The sequence below is a fragment of the Tupaia chinensis genome, unplaced genomic scaffold, assembly GCF_000334495.1.
Source record: "Tupaia chinensis unplaced genomic scaffold, TupChi_1.0 Scaffold143746_1, whole genome shotgun sequence".
Lineage (NCBI taxonomy): Eukaryota > Metazoa > Chordata > Mammalia > Scandentia > Tupaiidae > Tupaia > Tupaia belangeri.
This window is the reverse complement of record NW_006203595.1, coordinates 573,488-589,453: the sequence shown is the minus strand read 5'-3', so window position 1 is coordinate 589,453 and position 15,966 is coordinate 573,488. Positions and strand designations below refer to the sequence as shown.

At 44.5% G+C, this 15,966-nt stretch overlaps 1 protein-coding gene across 1 annotated transcript in view; it reads right to left on the bottom strand.

The window, feature by feature from the left end:
- Positions 1-636: 636 nt before the first annotated feature.
- Positions 637-15,966, bottom strand: part of DRP2 (dystrophin related protein 2) — a 47,880-nt gene continuing 32,550 nt past the window's right edge. The window contains 10 exon segments of the mRNA XM_006164858.2: positions 637-4,563; positions 4,882-5,002; positions 6,968-7,205; positions 9,620-9,763; positions 10,631-10,696; positions 10,922-10,987; positions 11,294-11,430; positions 12,746-12,857; positions 15,243-15,409; positions 15,729-15,886. Of these exon segments, the coding sequence (XP_006164920.1) occupies positions 4,439-4,563; positions 4,882-5,002; positions 6,968-7,205; positions 9,620-9,763; positions 10,631-10,696; positions 10,922-10,987; positions 11,294-11,430; positions 12,746-12,857; positions 15,243-15,409; positions 15,729-15,886 (1,334 nt within the window). The 3' untranslated portion in view covers positions 637-4,438.

The following is a 15,966-nucleotide window of genomic DNA, read 5'->3' as shown; positions in this document are numbered from 1 at the left end:
TAAGTTTTGAATTTATATTGTTTCATCCCATCTGCAAAAGCATTTTTTCCCCAGAAATAGATTTTTCTTTTTATTTGTTTATTTTGGCAAATGTAAAGGGAAGCAGAATGTTTTATTATGATTTTTGCTTCAATGACTTTAGGACAAATTTGTAAAAGTTCTAAAAAATAAATAAACTGAATAAATGTGACTCTATGGAAACTTACTGCATTGTACTGATTTTTCTGGTATTGCTTCAGGCTGGTGAAAAGTTCCTTCAGTTGATGAAAATGGAATTTAGAAACCATTGCTATATAGAGCGCATCCTGTGAGCGGATAACTAGCTAATTTGTGGGGGAGAGGGGCTGGAAAGGCAACCGATCCGGGTAACAGTGGCAGCTGGGCCAGTTGGGGGTGTCATTTGTAGTCCCATAGATGTTGAACTCATCTGGTGGCCTTGTGTTCCATAGTCTTCTGTGGCTTCTTGGTCCACCCTCTTTTCCCACCCCCAAATAAGGGAAAGATGCGGAATGTTAGAGTCAGAAAGTACAACCAAAGGAACCAAAGCAAACAAGTACAAATTTATTCTTTTCAAAGCAGAATTCAAGGGAAAGGGGGAAAGCACCACAGTGAGTGGCAAAGTTATCCAATGTGTTCCCAGCCTGCCACTTTGTCTCAAACATTTCTGTACTTGCATTCCACCCTTGCCACCTCCCCCAAATACCTTCCCCAACTCCTATCCTTGTGACCAGTCCTTAGAGCCAGCAAGCAGCATAGTAGGCTTCAGTTCAGCCTCAATACTGCCCTGGGGACAGCAAGGACATTCAGCAAGTTCCCTTCCAAATACACAGTGGCAGCAGTGGGAGGGGATGGACACTGGGATCTGAGCCCTGGCCTTGAGCCTTTCCCTCTCCCACAGCCACTGGTGTTAAAAGAGTGAGAAGTATTCCTTTGTTCCCAGGCTGGATTTTGGCAGCAAAATGCAGAGATAGAGCTGCCCTAGGGCAGGGCCCCCAGTTTCTCCCCCAGGATGTTTATGTTAAGGCAGCTATTTTCTTGGTTATAGGTTGCCTAAGTTAAGGGAAACTGGATAGGATTCTTGGCCTGAAATGGTCCCACAGGCTATGACTTTGTCATTGAGAATGTAAGTTCAAAGAAGGCTCTAGCTTGAGGCTGGATATGGAGCCAAAGTCCCAAATACACACCTCAGGTAACACAGGTATTCCTTAACGTTATAATCCGGAGGGAAAACATCTCCAAGGATTGGCCTCTGCCTGGCCTCAGAGTTTCTCATTACTAAGACTTTTAAGCCCAGTTCCTGGGCATAGAAACTGAAACAGTTTTCTCTGCAGGGAAATAGTGCAGAACTTTGGGCCTTGAAGGAAGTGGGCACTTGAGAGCCTTGATTCCAACCTTTCCATTCTGGAAGAAAAGGCACTTGTCCCTCCTGGGTGGGACCCTCCTCCAGCTGGTCAGCATTCCCTAATGACTCCTGATCAAAAGTGAATCCACCCAGCTCTAGCTGGGAGCAGAGGTAACTTCATAATGACTTTTTGGCCTCTATCAAATTTTGTCAAGAATGAATCATCCATCATTCCTGGCCTTGAGCCAACTGTTCCATGATGCTATTTGACCACAATACAACAAACACTCACATTCAGTATCACTGATGCTAATCCCACAACTCAGAAGGTTTTCCTTAGGCTAATAACCCAGCAATTCCCTTCACCTCTCTTCCAGTACAGGGCCATAAACTACACAGCACCATGCACAATACCTTTAGGAGACATGATACACAACAGATGCCTAACAACATACAACACATTTCAGTAAATCCAACCCCAATTTGGATTCACAGCGCCCAAGGATCCATTTACTTCACTGTGGGCAAACTGCCCACAGTTTGCAGTGACTGTCACTGGACTCTTGTGTGATATACTCACCTCAGACATTAAGGTAAACATAAGGCCACAAAGTGTCAGCGACCCCCTTAGCAACAATTCAACGCTTGACCTGCTGCTTTGGTTCACCTACTGCACAAATCCTACATAACAAGATCTACATGTTTTCTACCATGCCTGGCCTACTGCTGTTGTCACAGGCCCTCAGCAGTCCAAGAGCTCTTTGGCAGGATTGGGGTTGTGGAAAGGACTTCCCTAGTAAAAAATTGTTCAATAATATATGACCTCCTGAAGCTTAGGCAGGCACATGCCTCAAAAGTCTCTGAGCCCTATGCCCCATAGCAAATTCCATGTATCCTTTCTTGCCCATGAGCTAGGCCCCTACAAATAAACCCCCACTCTGATTCCCAGGCTCTGTGGCTAATGCCTACCTACTACCTGCTCGCCATATATCCAGATACCCAATTCTCCCACCAGAGACCTCATAAACACTGAGGAAGATTATGCGATAAGAGGTCTGATACCTTAGATCTGTGGCTTAGTGGCGAAAGAAGTAATCCTAGGCTTCTGGACCTGAGCCGCTGCCCTACCTCTCCTCAGCAGATTAATTTAGGTTCCCAGAAGTTCTACACAATGGCCTAGTGCTTGATCATAACACAACACTCCAATCATATCACTCCCTCATGATTTTGATGGCAACCACTGCTCTCTTTAAGGTCCTGAACCAGACCCTAGGAATTGGAAGGGGTCAGAGGATGTACTCTGTACCTTAGCCTAGCAAAGGCAAATAATATCTATTTGTTCCTTTTTTTTTTTTTTTTCATGGAGTGGGCAGAGCTTATATTTACTCTATTTTGGCACCTGGACCATTGTTTAGGGGAGCCCAGGAAAATTCATCGAAAGCTCTGGTCTCAAGGAAAAAAGATATGGGATGAGTAAATGAAGAGAATAAAGTGACTCTTCCTGTTGGATTCCTCTGTGGCCACAGGTTTCTGTTGCTTTGGTCGTAAGGACAGTCCACCCCAATTCCCATCAATGGAGGGAGATATCCTGGGGAAGCAGTCAAAAGTCTTTCTAGTCAGAGGCTGAGACTAACAAAGAGCAAGGCAGAACATTAATACTTCAAGAGGTATTAGAATTTAATGTGTGAGTGAGGCCAGGAGAGCACTGATATACAGTAGATATGTAGAATAGATATGTATGCATATAAACTTAGGCAAATTAAGTCAACTGCAGGGTTCTAGGTTATAAAGCTCCTCTTGATAGAAAGCTGCCCAAGTAGGCTCTGACTTGTTCAAAGTTCCCAAGCCCATTCTCCCCAACCTCCACTATCTACTCTGAACAGTTCTTTATAAAGGGATCATTGTAAATGTTACCTAGGAAGAGTTAGTTCAGTTTGAGGATTGGGTTCACCTTCCAGAGTTAGAAAGAACAGTTTTATGCACATGAAGGCATTGTTGCCATCTAGGGGTAAGTGGACAGCTTCCTGATTTATGGACAGAGGTTCCCAGGAAGAGACCACCACTTAGGGTGGCCAGTAGCAATTACCTCATGATTATCTGGGGACAATCAGCCACCTCACATGATTCAACCTAAGAGACAGAAGGGTCATATCCTGAAAGGGTGTTGGGTAGTCATACTCCTCCAGGGTAGATGGTGGCTTCCCTTCTCTCACAGAAAGACCTCCTTGCTAAGCAAGGTGCCACTCCTCCTCCAGGACTGTGAAGACAGACTTAGAGACACAAAGTGCAGCTTCAGTTGGGTTTCCAGAGTAATGCAGCATGCCTCTCAGGATGCTGAGGTCTTCAGAAAAGAGGAAGATTGGGGATGGGGGAAGATCTAAACCCATAAGTATTTCCTTATGGTTCCAAATACAAAGTGTAAGTAGAAACAGAATGAACTAACCCCCTGCCCCCTTAAGGAAGGTCATCCCAAGACCGAGGCAGGAGGAATTGAAGATACTCAAGGAGGAAAAAAATGTCTAGTAGTTTCAGGATGGCTAGAGATCTGCCCTGGAGCTGAAGTAATAGGACACACAATGCCCAGACTTTTTCAGGGGCACATTGGTCTTGGGGGTAGTATCTCAGGAATACCCTTTTGTCTTCCTGAGTTGGGCCAGAGAACAGGGCTAACCCCTGTGGATTTGTAATGCCTAGAACCCTGGGGTCATTAGGCTTTTCCCTGTTCATAATTCCATGGAGAAGGAGAAAAGGCCAATGGACACTGCTGAAATTCTGAAAGGCAGCTTCTCAGCTCTCCATCTGAATAGGCAAGTGCCATTTGCCTGGGCTACAACGAAAGGCTACTTAAGGGACTTATCTTAAACTTGAGAATTAAAGGGTACATTACTAGAATTAAAGGAATCATGCCTCCCTTCTTTCCCACCTCCCACACCCACCTCACATACCACCAGATCCTTGCTGCTGCCTGGAGCCCAAATAACTCTGGTTGAGGAAAGTGGGGCCAGTGGAGACTAGAAAGTTTGGGTGAAGGCTGAGGGAAGGCTTTGACCGCAACCAGGAAAGGACTATGGACTATAGTGTGGGGATCTGGCTCCATCAAGAGGCCAGCAGGGTGTTGGCAGTCACATCAGGGCTTCGCACACTGGGGAAGGCATGGCGGAGCTTCTCCATGATGTCCTCCAAGCACAGGCTGACATCCTGGCTCTTTGACCCCACATCATCTAAGTTGGAAAAGAGAGATTTGGAAAGAAAACCAGAGACTCCCTTATGAAGCCAGGGGGCCAAAGCAGACATTGCTAGCTGAAGGTCAGACCAACAATACTTGTCTTCCCAGAACAATGCCAAGTATGTAGGAGGTATTCCATATATATTTATAATATTAACACATGAATGAATCAATCAATAAAGCAATCATCTCTGACCCTAATCTCAAAACCACGAGGAGAAACCAGTCCCAGCACTAGCAGAATCTAGGACAAGAAATCAGGGGCAGGACAAAGCCATGGAGGAGGCAGCCGGGAGTGGTCAGGGGAACTCACCTGCAACCTCAGTGTCTGGAGTAGTCTGTCCCTTCTCCCGGGGGTGACTGCCTTCTGACTGCTGTGGAGAGGAAGCTAGAGATGAGCCTGCAGAGCCATTGCCATCTGATTCAGTGGGTGGCTAGGAAGAGGTAAGGAATGACTTAAGTCGCTTTGTCTTCTTGACCTTAGTTCATCAGACTCTTGAGCTTAACAGGGATCCTAGAGGCCAACCAGTGGCAGTACATGGTAGAGGAGGCTAGATGTCACATGGCTGACTGTGATTCAAGTCACGGATCTAGTGACTTAAAAAATACGCTAGGTGCATATGTGTCCTGGCTTAAAATCTCAAAGGGAGAGAGAAATGGAGGAGAAGGGATTGCAGTGTAGTCATCTCTGTACGGGATGTTTTCTTACTTTCTCTAACAAGTATATGTGTCCTCTTAAAAAAAAGAGAGAGAGAGAGAGAAAGAAAGAAAAAAAGAGCCATAGACAACTCATCCTCATCCCTTTGCCTTTGAGCTTTTTTTAAAAATTAAAAAGTAATGGTGTAGGGCCAGCAGGTGGCATGGTGGTGGTTAAGGCACTAGACTCCCACATAGCAAACTGTGGTCCAAGTCCTAGGCCTGGTGGCTTGAAAATCATGCCAGGCACATGTGTGTTCATGCCCCAAATCCCGAGAGGAAAATGGAGGAGAAAGGACTGCAGTCTGGTCATCCTCCCTGGGGGGGGGGTGATTTATCATATTCCCTCTCTGTGTCTGTCTCCTGTGAGCCCATGTGCCCTATGGCAAAAACCTAAAAAACAAACAGAGAAATGATATATTACTTTCTTTAAGTTTCTTTTTTTTCTTTCATGAGTAAGAGAGACAGAGGCAGAACCTCCAATAGGGTCTTGATGCCACAATCTACCTCCAGCCTCAGCCAGCCATGGATGATAGGCACACGCATGCCTGATATACTCAGGTAGGTCTCTGGATGTGAACCTAGAACTTTTCCATTTGAGTCAGCCTCAGAGAGAGTCATGTTTTACTGCTGTGGCACCATCTGGCCCCTGCTCTTAGACTTAGAAGCTTTGGTAATGTGCAAAACAGTGACTTCCCCCCTTAGAAAACTCTTGGAATATTCCATTACCAATTACCAACTTACTTCCTTCCTGTCAAAGGTTCCCAGTTCTGATAATGATGGCATTGCATCTAATGGTCCCTTGCTGTCATTTCAGCTATAATTAAGCTTTTTAGACTATTCCCTCAGGAAATCTAGAGTTGCACACCTGATCCTTGTTTCATGACATAACAGCCTATGTTAGAAACCTACAGGAATTCATTTAGAGGCCACCCCTTGGAGGATGTGGGGAAGAACCCGGAGGCACTAATGCCTGTTATATAAAATGACAACAATAGATAACATTTATGAAGTGTGGACTATATTCCTAGCATTGTGCGAAATTGTATTAAACGCATTATCTCACTTTATGTTCACCACAAGTCTATGACATTAGTACTATTATTATCCCTGTTTTACATATGAGGGAACTGGGGCTTAGTGAGGTTAAATAACTTTCCTAACACTGCACAAAATCTAACTGGCAGAACCACATTCAAACTCAGGGCCGTCTGAGATACACTACACCATATATACTACCTCTCAGAAACCAAAGGGACAAAAAGTAGTAAGAGGTACCTATAGCAAAAATCTTCCTCTTGACAAGTATGTCGAAAATTTTCTTTCTAGTAAACATTGTAATATTAAAATCAATGTTTTGAATGATGTTTGAAGTTCGTTCTTTTGATAGTGGATTCCAATAGTTGTGAAGAAGTGGGCCCTTAGAAGTCCTACCTCTGCTCCTAGCCTCACGGTGGCTTGAGAGTGACATATGAGAGAGAATGGAAGCTAGGTGGAAGAGAATAGCCAAGAAAGTGCCTATATAAGTCCCTTCCTTTCCTTGTCCTCCCCAGTTGCCAGCCCATTTCTCTTCAGGAAGCCACCTGAAAGCTATCACCAAAGAGCTCTATTTCCTCCTAGCTGTTATTGCTCTACCACCAGCTCCCCAGTCCTTACCCCTGTATTCAGGGACTTCCCTTATTCTTTCTTATCTTCAGCCTCACCTGCAGGAGCAGCTCCCTCAAACGCTGCAGCTGAGATTCTAGCTGCTTATTGTGGTCTTCAAGGATCTGCATGCGTGTCTCCAGGCGGCTCTTGTGCTGCCGAAGGATCCTGGCCTCAGCCAGAAGCTCCTCATTGCGGTGGTCCTGTGCTGCCTCGGCTGAGCTCTCTGTCAGGGTGGGTGCCTCAGCAGCCTCCTCATGCTGCCACTTCAGGCGCCTCAGCTCTCCCTGGAGAATCCTGCCAAGGACACAGAAGTTACGACCTACAGCCCTTGGCCAGCCACAGTGGCCCACAGCTAGCACTACCACTTGAGAGCCTGGAGACTTCAGCTTTGGGGACAACCTGAAAATGCTGGTGATTGCACACTTACTATCCTAGCTATCGGGAGTCTGGGGCAGGAAGACTGTGACACATTGAGACCCTTGTCAAAAACCTCTCTCCCTTCCCTGCTCTCCTTTCTCTCTCCTTCTTTCATAAAGGAAAAAGAGAAAGAAAGAGACCTATGACTCTAAAAGATACCAACTGTCCAAGACCCAGATGTCCTCTTATACCTCTTCTACCCCACCCCCAACACAACCGTGTTGTAGTTTGAATGGTCCCATCTTCTTCCTCTCCAGCATATATGCCATTTACTCCACCATCCTGAGACCTCAGAGCAGAGAGAGCTGACATTTCACATAAGAAATGTCTCATGGCTTTGATGTGTGGCTTCAGGGATTAACTCTGACCTTAAAATTGGGTAGAAAGACAGTCTTCAAATAAATGAGGCATCAGGGCCACTGACTCACCTCCTCCATTTTTAGATTTTTCAATTCCAAGGGAGGACACAATATAAACAAAAAATCACCAAGCTTGCCTCTTCTCTCCATGACTCCCTTCTTTGGCCTACTTAGAACACCCATGCTGGGTCATCAAGGAAAGAGATCCCAAAGAGATGGCCTACTTTTGAGGACAGCACTCTTCTTTTCTTTGTTTTTCCTCTTCCTTGTTTCTTTCTTTCTTTCTTTCTTTTTTTTTTTTTTCCTTGCAACAGAACAGAATCACTCTCTGCCCAACATCTCCCAGGGCTTGCTTGCTACTGCTCAAATGCAGTGTTTCCTAAACTATTCATAATGAAAATTAGGGTTCTTTTTTTCCCCCACCCCATTGTGGTCCAATATGTAGTCCTACTGCTCACAACTATTACATAGCTCACACTATGCGTGACTCACCACACAAGTTTAACAACACTCAAATTGGTCTCTACCCTATTCAATGAAATAAGTCCACTAATTATGTGTTTGAATGTCATGGAAATGTCAAATTACTAATAAAGGTTTCTAAAAACTCACTCTCTATTTCTATATTCATCTTGTCCTGGACTAGTGACAAATACTTTTACAGACCAGTCCTGGTCCATACTCTCCCCACTGATTAGTGCTGCTCTGAAGACTTACTACTCTGGGGAACGAGTAGTTAGCGTAATGGCTATGTTGCTGGACTCCCATGTTGTTTACCGCAGTTCAAGTCCTGGACCTAGTGGCTTAAACTTACGCCAGGCGCATGTGTGTGCGTGCCCAAGATCCTGAGAGGAGAAGGAATTGAGGCGTGGTCATCCCCCCTCAGGGGGTAATTTTTCGTTTTCTGTCTCTCTGTCTCTCTCTGTCTTTCTGGCGAGTGCATGTGCCCTATAGCAAAAACCTCTCCCAAAACAAAACAAAACAAAACAAAAAACCTGAAGATTTACTACTACAAGTTTGGTCTGCGAACCAGTGACATGAGTACCCCTGGGAGCTGGAAAGAAACTCAGGCTCCACACAGTCCTGTGAATCTGAATTTGTGTTTTGCTGAGTTCCTCAATGACTTGTGTACACGATAATGTTTGAGAAACACTCCTTTAAGTGGTACTATGCATTCTACTTCATATCCCTAAAATAGCTTTGACCTTCCTCAGGCCCTGCTGCTATCCCTACTTGATAGAGATTAATATCTATATTAATTCCTGTACTCTTCTGAAACTTCCCTCTTCCCGTCCTGTAATGCTTTATGTGGTGTCATTGTCCTCTGAAATACTATTTTATTATTATTTATTTTATACACTTAATCACTATACATCATTTTGCTAATAAGTTGAATTTACCCAATGCAAATACACTTCACACCAGTCCAGTTGAGGATTCAAAACACATTATCATCAACAGATAATAACCCACCTCTGTGTCCCATAAATGTCCTACCTCTCTATTTTCCTCCTTAATTTCCTTCCTTACACTCTCTCTTTCTCAGGACCCCTTTCCACTTCCAACACTGAAAGTTCTTTGAGGGCAGGGACATGTCATACTCTCTTCTCTAAGCTCCGTGTTTACCTACTCTCTTTTTACATCTAGTGGGTACTCCAAAAATTAGGAGTGAAATGAAAAAGATTCAAATAATTATCATAATGGCTAGCATTTACTGAACCCGATAAGGTAGGCACTGGGCTAACACATTATATACCTGATATCATTTAATCTTTACAAGTGATCCTAGGAGGTAGGTAGGATCCTCATTTTACATATGAGGAAATGGACATAAAATATAAGTAATACAAGGTCACACAGCTTGTGCCAAGACTTAAATTCAAGCAATCTGCCTCTAGAACCCAGAGAGATTTGTGCCATTGTCACACCCACCGGTTCTCATCTTCTAAGTGGGCCAGGATCTTCTCTAGTTCCCCCTTGCTTTCTGTAGCCATGCTGCATGGAGCCTGCTGTCCAAAGCCTGGTTCCCGATCTGTGATGGGGCTAGAGTGCCGTAGCAGGTACTGGTCCTCATCTCTACATAAGGGTAGGGAGAAGAAAAGGAGGTGGCAGGACATTGAACAGAGAAACAGCTCAGGGTATAAGTTCTCGGTTCCCAGCTCAGGGCCCAAGAAATGCATGCTGAAAGATTCACTTCAAAGTCATAAAACAGGAAAAGTCTATATATTCAGGCTTAAGAAGGATGGAAGTGCTCAAAGGTGGCAGAAGCTGTGGATGGGTATACTAGGAGATAGAGTTTTCAGGATTCTTGGGCTTCTGGGCTCTAGTTATAGCTCCCTGGGAAACAAAGAGAAAGTCATGTCCCTTTCTGTGTTCCTCCTCTACTCTTTGCCCCTTTGATTCCTTATGCTCCAGAGGCATCTCAGTCTCAGCCAGGGCCAGAATGATCCACAAAGCCAACGGATCCTAGGCACTCTGAGCAGACCATAGACCTCTATAGAGATGCAGGGTCCCTTCTCTGAGCTAAAGCATAAGGGAGTTCTTTTGGCCATACTTTAGTCAAGTCCTTGATATCTCCCAGGGTGAAATGGCACTAGATGGGGCTTTAGTTTCTTGAGCACAACAGAACTCCTTTCTGCAGCTTTATCTGGGAGTATATCGTTCTTCCCTCAAGGTTGGGTAGAGTAGGACAGGGTCTTCCTACAGGAAGGAACCTGGGCAGATGGCAGAGAGGGCATCTTTCATCCCCCAGCTCAATTACTACAGGGAGGATTGCTTCTCCTACTAAACGCCTGTTCCCAGAAAGAAGCCATCCTTCCTCAGGGAGCCAAGGACCCTAACCACCACATTTCCCCTCCCCTTGAGAGTATAATCTTCCCAAATGGTGACAGAAGGATCCCAAGGAGAGCTATCTCTGGAAAATAAGCAGCTGTAGAAACTCACATGCTGTCATCTGGGGACAGGCTGTCATTAAAGAAGGAACAATTTTGACTTTCCATCTCAGCAAGCCTGGGAAGAAAGAGCAGAAATAGGAGAGAAACAGAATGTGGAGCCTGAACCCACAAAAGAATCATCAGCTTTGGGAGCTGGCCCAGCCAACCCTAAGCATTGGGCCTCATTAGCTGTAGCATACCTTAGTGTGCACATCTCCTGGCCCTGACACCATTCTCCCTGTCCTGACTGAAAAGCCCTTCCCCTTGGACTCCCTTAAATCCCCTCCAAACGAGGTGGTACCTGCTGGCAAAATGCTCAATGCGGGAGTGTGTATCCGCGTGTGGCAACATCGGGGAAGAAGCTGGCCTAGAAGAAAGCAGTCAAGTCTCAGAAGACCAAAGAGAAGGCATCTGGGCAGCCTGTTTCCTCACTACCCTCCCCAACCCCCACATCACAGAGATGGTCAGGAGTTAATCAGAACAGGATACAGAGACTAGATTCTAGTCTATCTCTTGTGCCAGTGTTCAGGTTAGGCCCAACTCAAACTTCCCTGTCACTAGAGGGATTTGCTCTGGTACACTTCCCTAGACCACTTGGGACTCAGCCCCTTCACAATACAACCTTGGGCTCAGTGAGGCTTCCTATGGCCCCTGTTCAGCCACTGGTACTCACGTCTCACTGTAGTCAGCCTCCAGCACTGACTGCACAGGCAGATAACCTCGCTGAGGGTGTTTGCTGAAATAATGCTTTGAGCGAAATTTGTTCTTTAAGGTTGTGGCAAAGTCCCTCATGTTCTCACTGGATGTGGTCTGGGGGAGACAGGACAGAGGGACCGGTTTTATCCTAATGGCTTCCAGATATGCTGGAAAGATGTTCCCCTAGTGCAAACTATGACTAGTGATCCACTCTCTTTCATGCCTACTACACCCTGTTTCTAGAAGGATACACTCCAAACTATGAACACTGGTTGCCTCTAGGAAGTTAGACTGGAGGGGTGAGGGCCAGGGTGAGAAGAGAGGGGTGCCTTCAGTTTATACTTTAAGCACCTCTATATAGTTTGCATCTTTTACCATGAGCATATCTTCGTTAATTTAAAAAATATCTTACCTATAAATTCTAAGGATGTAGAGGATATGTAGGAGGTAGAGAATTATCACTCTATCATCTCCGGTCAGTTTTCTGTTCATGACTTTTATAATGTTTTCTTTAAGGTAATAATAAACTAAAGTAAAGGGTATAGTCTCTGCTCTCACAGAGTTGCACATGTTTCTGTACCAACTGCATTTGGAGAGGATGTGACAGCTTGGAAAGATGGAATGTAGGGAAGCAGGTTGAAAGATGGGAGGTAGAGTAGGAGAGAACAGTAAGAAGAGCTGGGGATATTCATGGGACTTTGGGGTACTTTATGGGGGATAGAAAAGAATAAAGATGTTTAGGAAATAGAATTAACTCAGGAAGCTAAGCATGAAGCTGTGGGTCTTGAAGACAGCACAAGAACAATTCTGTGGCTCGAATTCAGGAGTGCTGGCCAACCTGAGCATAGGTGGCTATGAAGGATATAGTTGCCAGTAAAAAGCAAGTGGAATTTTGGGGCCCAGGTAAAAAAATATATTCTATTTTTCTCCCTGAGGTACTCAGTAATTAATCTGAGTACAAACTTTCCTATTGACTAGAAGGGGAAAAAAAAAAAAAGACAAAGTAACAGAGAGCCTGGGTATTCCAGTACAGGCGTAACACAGAAAGCTAGCCAGGAAAAACTCAAGTGAGCAACAGAAGGTTAGACATCTGGAATTGCCTTGCTTTGTCTTTTCCCCACTTTGACTCGGCAGTAAACTAGTGAGTGCCCTTTATTTTAAAAATTTTCTTTCTTTGCTTTTTATCTTTAATCATTGTACATCTTTTAAGCATACAAATGTCTGAGTGTCTTTGGCCAGCAGGTGAAGGAAAGGCTCTGCTGAAAGAATAGAGGGGCCTGAATTGCCCAAACTGGTGAATCACCAGGATGGTTTGAAGAACACTCCCTCTAGGAAGGCACAATACACTGAACCAATGCTGGGCGAAGTGGATCAAGGCCTAGTACCTAAGAGTTGCCTACCCTTCCTGCCCAGCCCAGAGGCTCCATACCGGTGTGTAATACTCCATGATGGGGTAGTGCAGCTTGTTGCCTTTGCTGGCCCTGCCCGTTAAGAAGCAGGTCTGGCAGATGTCCACGTTAAATTGTTTCAGACTCCGGTACCTTGGGGACAGGAAACATGGTAGGAAAGAGAAGCCAATGTGCCATAATGTTCCCCTGACAAATATGAAGTGACTTTTAAAAGTTCATGGAAAAATGGAACAGAAGTGTGAATTTATTTTGGTGCAAGAAACAAAAATTGAAATCCATGCATAGTTTGTTCATAATATTCATTTTACATGAACATCTTGAATATCCCCTCATATACATACACATTAGAAGGGGGTGAGGCATGTAGCCTTAACACATGCAGCCTCCCATATATAACAGTGGCTGAGTCCTCAAAAGATCAGTAGCCTTATTCTAGAGATCATAAATCCCCATGAAATCACAGGCCCAGAGTCCCAGGAAGTGTGGGAAATAGCTCTGTCACGTCACCTTTTTATTTTCTTTCATTTTTTGGCTAGAGGAAATGTGCACTTACCAGTGAGACAGAGAGATAGGAAGAGGGAGAAAGCACCACTCAGTGGAGAGTGGTCATGCTACAATCCCTTCTTTTCCATTTACCCATCATGTCAGGATTTTATGAACACACAACATGGGCCCAGCATCGCTGAGGCCAGGATTTGAACCATGCAGTTGGCCATATGGGATCTAGCTCCCTTAACCACCAAGCCATGGGGCTAGTCCTATCATACCATCCTTAAAAAAAAGCAGTGGAAGCAAGGGTAAAAATCTCTTTTTATCAAGTAACTTTAAACAAAGATGTCCTGGAAGCATCAGGCCCCAGGTACCACTACCTGCCATAGAGTAGTTACACCTCCAATGCAAAGGCAGTTTTTTCTAGCAGGCTTGAGTGGGTTGACTAAAAGCTATTTCCAAAGATTATTTATAATAATAACTCTACTATTACAGAATACAGATTAGCCCTTTAGATCTACTTCCAAAAGTCCAGCTGAACTGCCTAGACCTACTGGCACTGAACAGTGAAATGCCTAGACTTAGAGGAGTCAGGCAATGCAATAGCTAGTCCTAGACATATTACTAACTAGTTGTATGAAATTGGGAAAAGCCACATTCCACCTCTGTGCCTCCTTTGCTCATCTTATACAAACAGGGCAGTTAGAAGGAGAACTATATGTTCATGCTTTAAAAAGTTGAGTATTTTAGGGCCAGCTTTGTGGTGCAACAAAAATGTAGTTCTCTAAGAGAAGGTGGATCTCGCATGGTGACCACAATTCAAATCCCCATTCTAGTTAGCCTGAAACTCTCAGGGCATACATATGAGGGCTCAAAATTAGACAGGCTAGAGGACTAAAGAAGGGGGATTGGAAGACAACTAGACCCTGTGGAGGCTCTTTCTCTCTCTGTGTCTCTCTGCCTCACTCTCACATATGCACACATGGGCTTTATTGCAAATAAAGAAAAAAACTTCTAGTGAGCATTTTATTATGAAAACAGAATTTAGGATAATGATTATTCCTTAGGTTTGGTCATGAGCATATACTTTGGCGTGCTGGAGCCAGTTCATACCACCTCACAGAGCTAACTGTTAAAATTTCAGGGGTTTTCTAAGCCATTTGTCAAATACAGCCATTATTAAAAAACTAAGTTACATAAACTCATGATTAAATAAATGCTATTAAAAATAAAGCTCATAAACACTCAAAATTCATCACTTTCTAATTACTATTATGTATGCTCTTGAGATTATTTTCATCTATTTTTTTAAGGAGGTTTTTGCTATAGGGCGCATGCACTCCCCAGAAAGACAGAGAGACAGAAAGTGAGAAATCACCCCCCAGGGGCAATGGCCACGATGCAATACCTTCTCCTCTGTTCTCTCAGGATCTTGGGCACACACACGCGCCCAGCATGAGTTTAAGCCACTGGGTCCAAGACTTGAACCACGGTCGACTACATGGGAGTCCAGTGACATAGCCATTATGCCATCTGCTGGGCCTGTATTTTCACCTATTGTATCTGCATGGTAGAAGCACTATAAGTGGTGTGTGACTGTGACTCTTTTCAACTCTGTGCTCAGAGAAATCTGTACGTAGCCTGACACTGGCCACAATGGGAATATTTACATCATGAAAATTAGCAAAATGCCACAGGTCAGGTCTCCTTTTTTCTTTCTGGAGAGCCAGTTGTGAGACATTTGCTGATATACCATTTTGGCCATAGGCATTCTTACAGTATTCTCTTATATGTTTCTGTAGGTCTGTAATAACTTCATAACACAACTAAAACAAAATGAAATATTTCAACATTTCCATTTCTAAAAAGTTTTACATTCTCAAGAGAAAGGATTACAACAATATATAATAATGCATAATTGATTAGACATTATATATGATAATTATGGAATACATTGTAATGTCTGATTTGTATATCACATGATGTACTTATTATTACTATCATCCCTGTAGGTATTGTTTTTCCTACCTGAACCCCTTGATGGGGCACTGCCTACAGATAGAGCACTTGGTCTGATGCTTTACTTGCTCAGCAATGGTAACTCGATGCAAAACAGCCAGCCACACCATCGACTGGGGCTCCAGGTTGACCCACTCCAGGAACTGGGATGCTTCAATGACTGGCTTTCCCCTGCGCTTGGGGAAAGCAGGAATGACTGAGAACCAAAGCACAGTGTTTCTAGAATGAGCCCTTGAAAGAGCAGGGGAACCAGGAGGACTTGCATTGGCCTATTCTCCAGAGGTGCCCACCTTCTGCCCTGCCCTAGGAGAGCTGGCACCCTCTGCAATAGGACCCTACAGCCCAGATAACTTTTTGACCTGTTGTCCCACCCCAATAAACACCCTTAATCTGAGTACTTCAGATCAAAAGCCTAGCTCTTAGTCCTCCTTCTCTCCCTCTCATTTTCCTTCCCATTTCCTTCCTCCCCACCTCCCTCCCCATTTCCATACTCACAAAACGGAAGCAGCTACGGACACTGGGCTCCACATTGCTGCCTCCAAAGGCTGCTACTTCGCCCAGCTGACGAGGAACCTGAATGGCCTCATGAAGCAGGACACCGAGGTGGCGTTGATCACACTGGCTGCCTGAGTTGGCCACTTGGCTGAAGAGGTCTGCTGGCCCCACCATCAAGAATAGCCAACCCCGATGCAGGAATGGCCGGAGAATGGTGCAAGGAGCAAGAACAGAAATG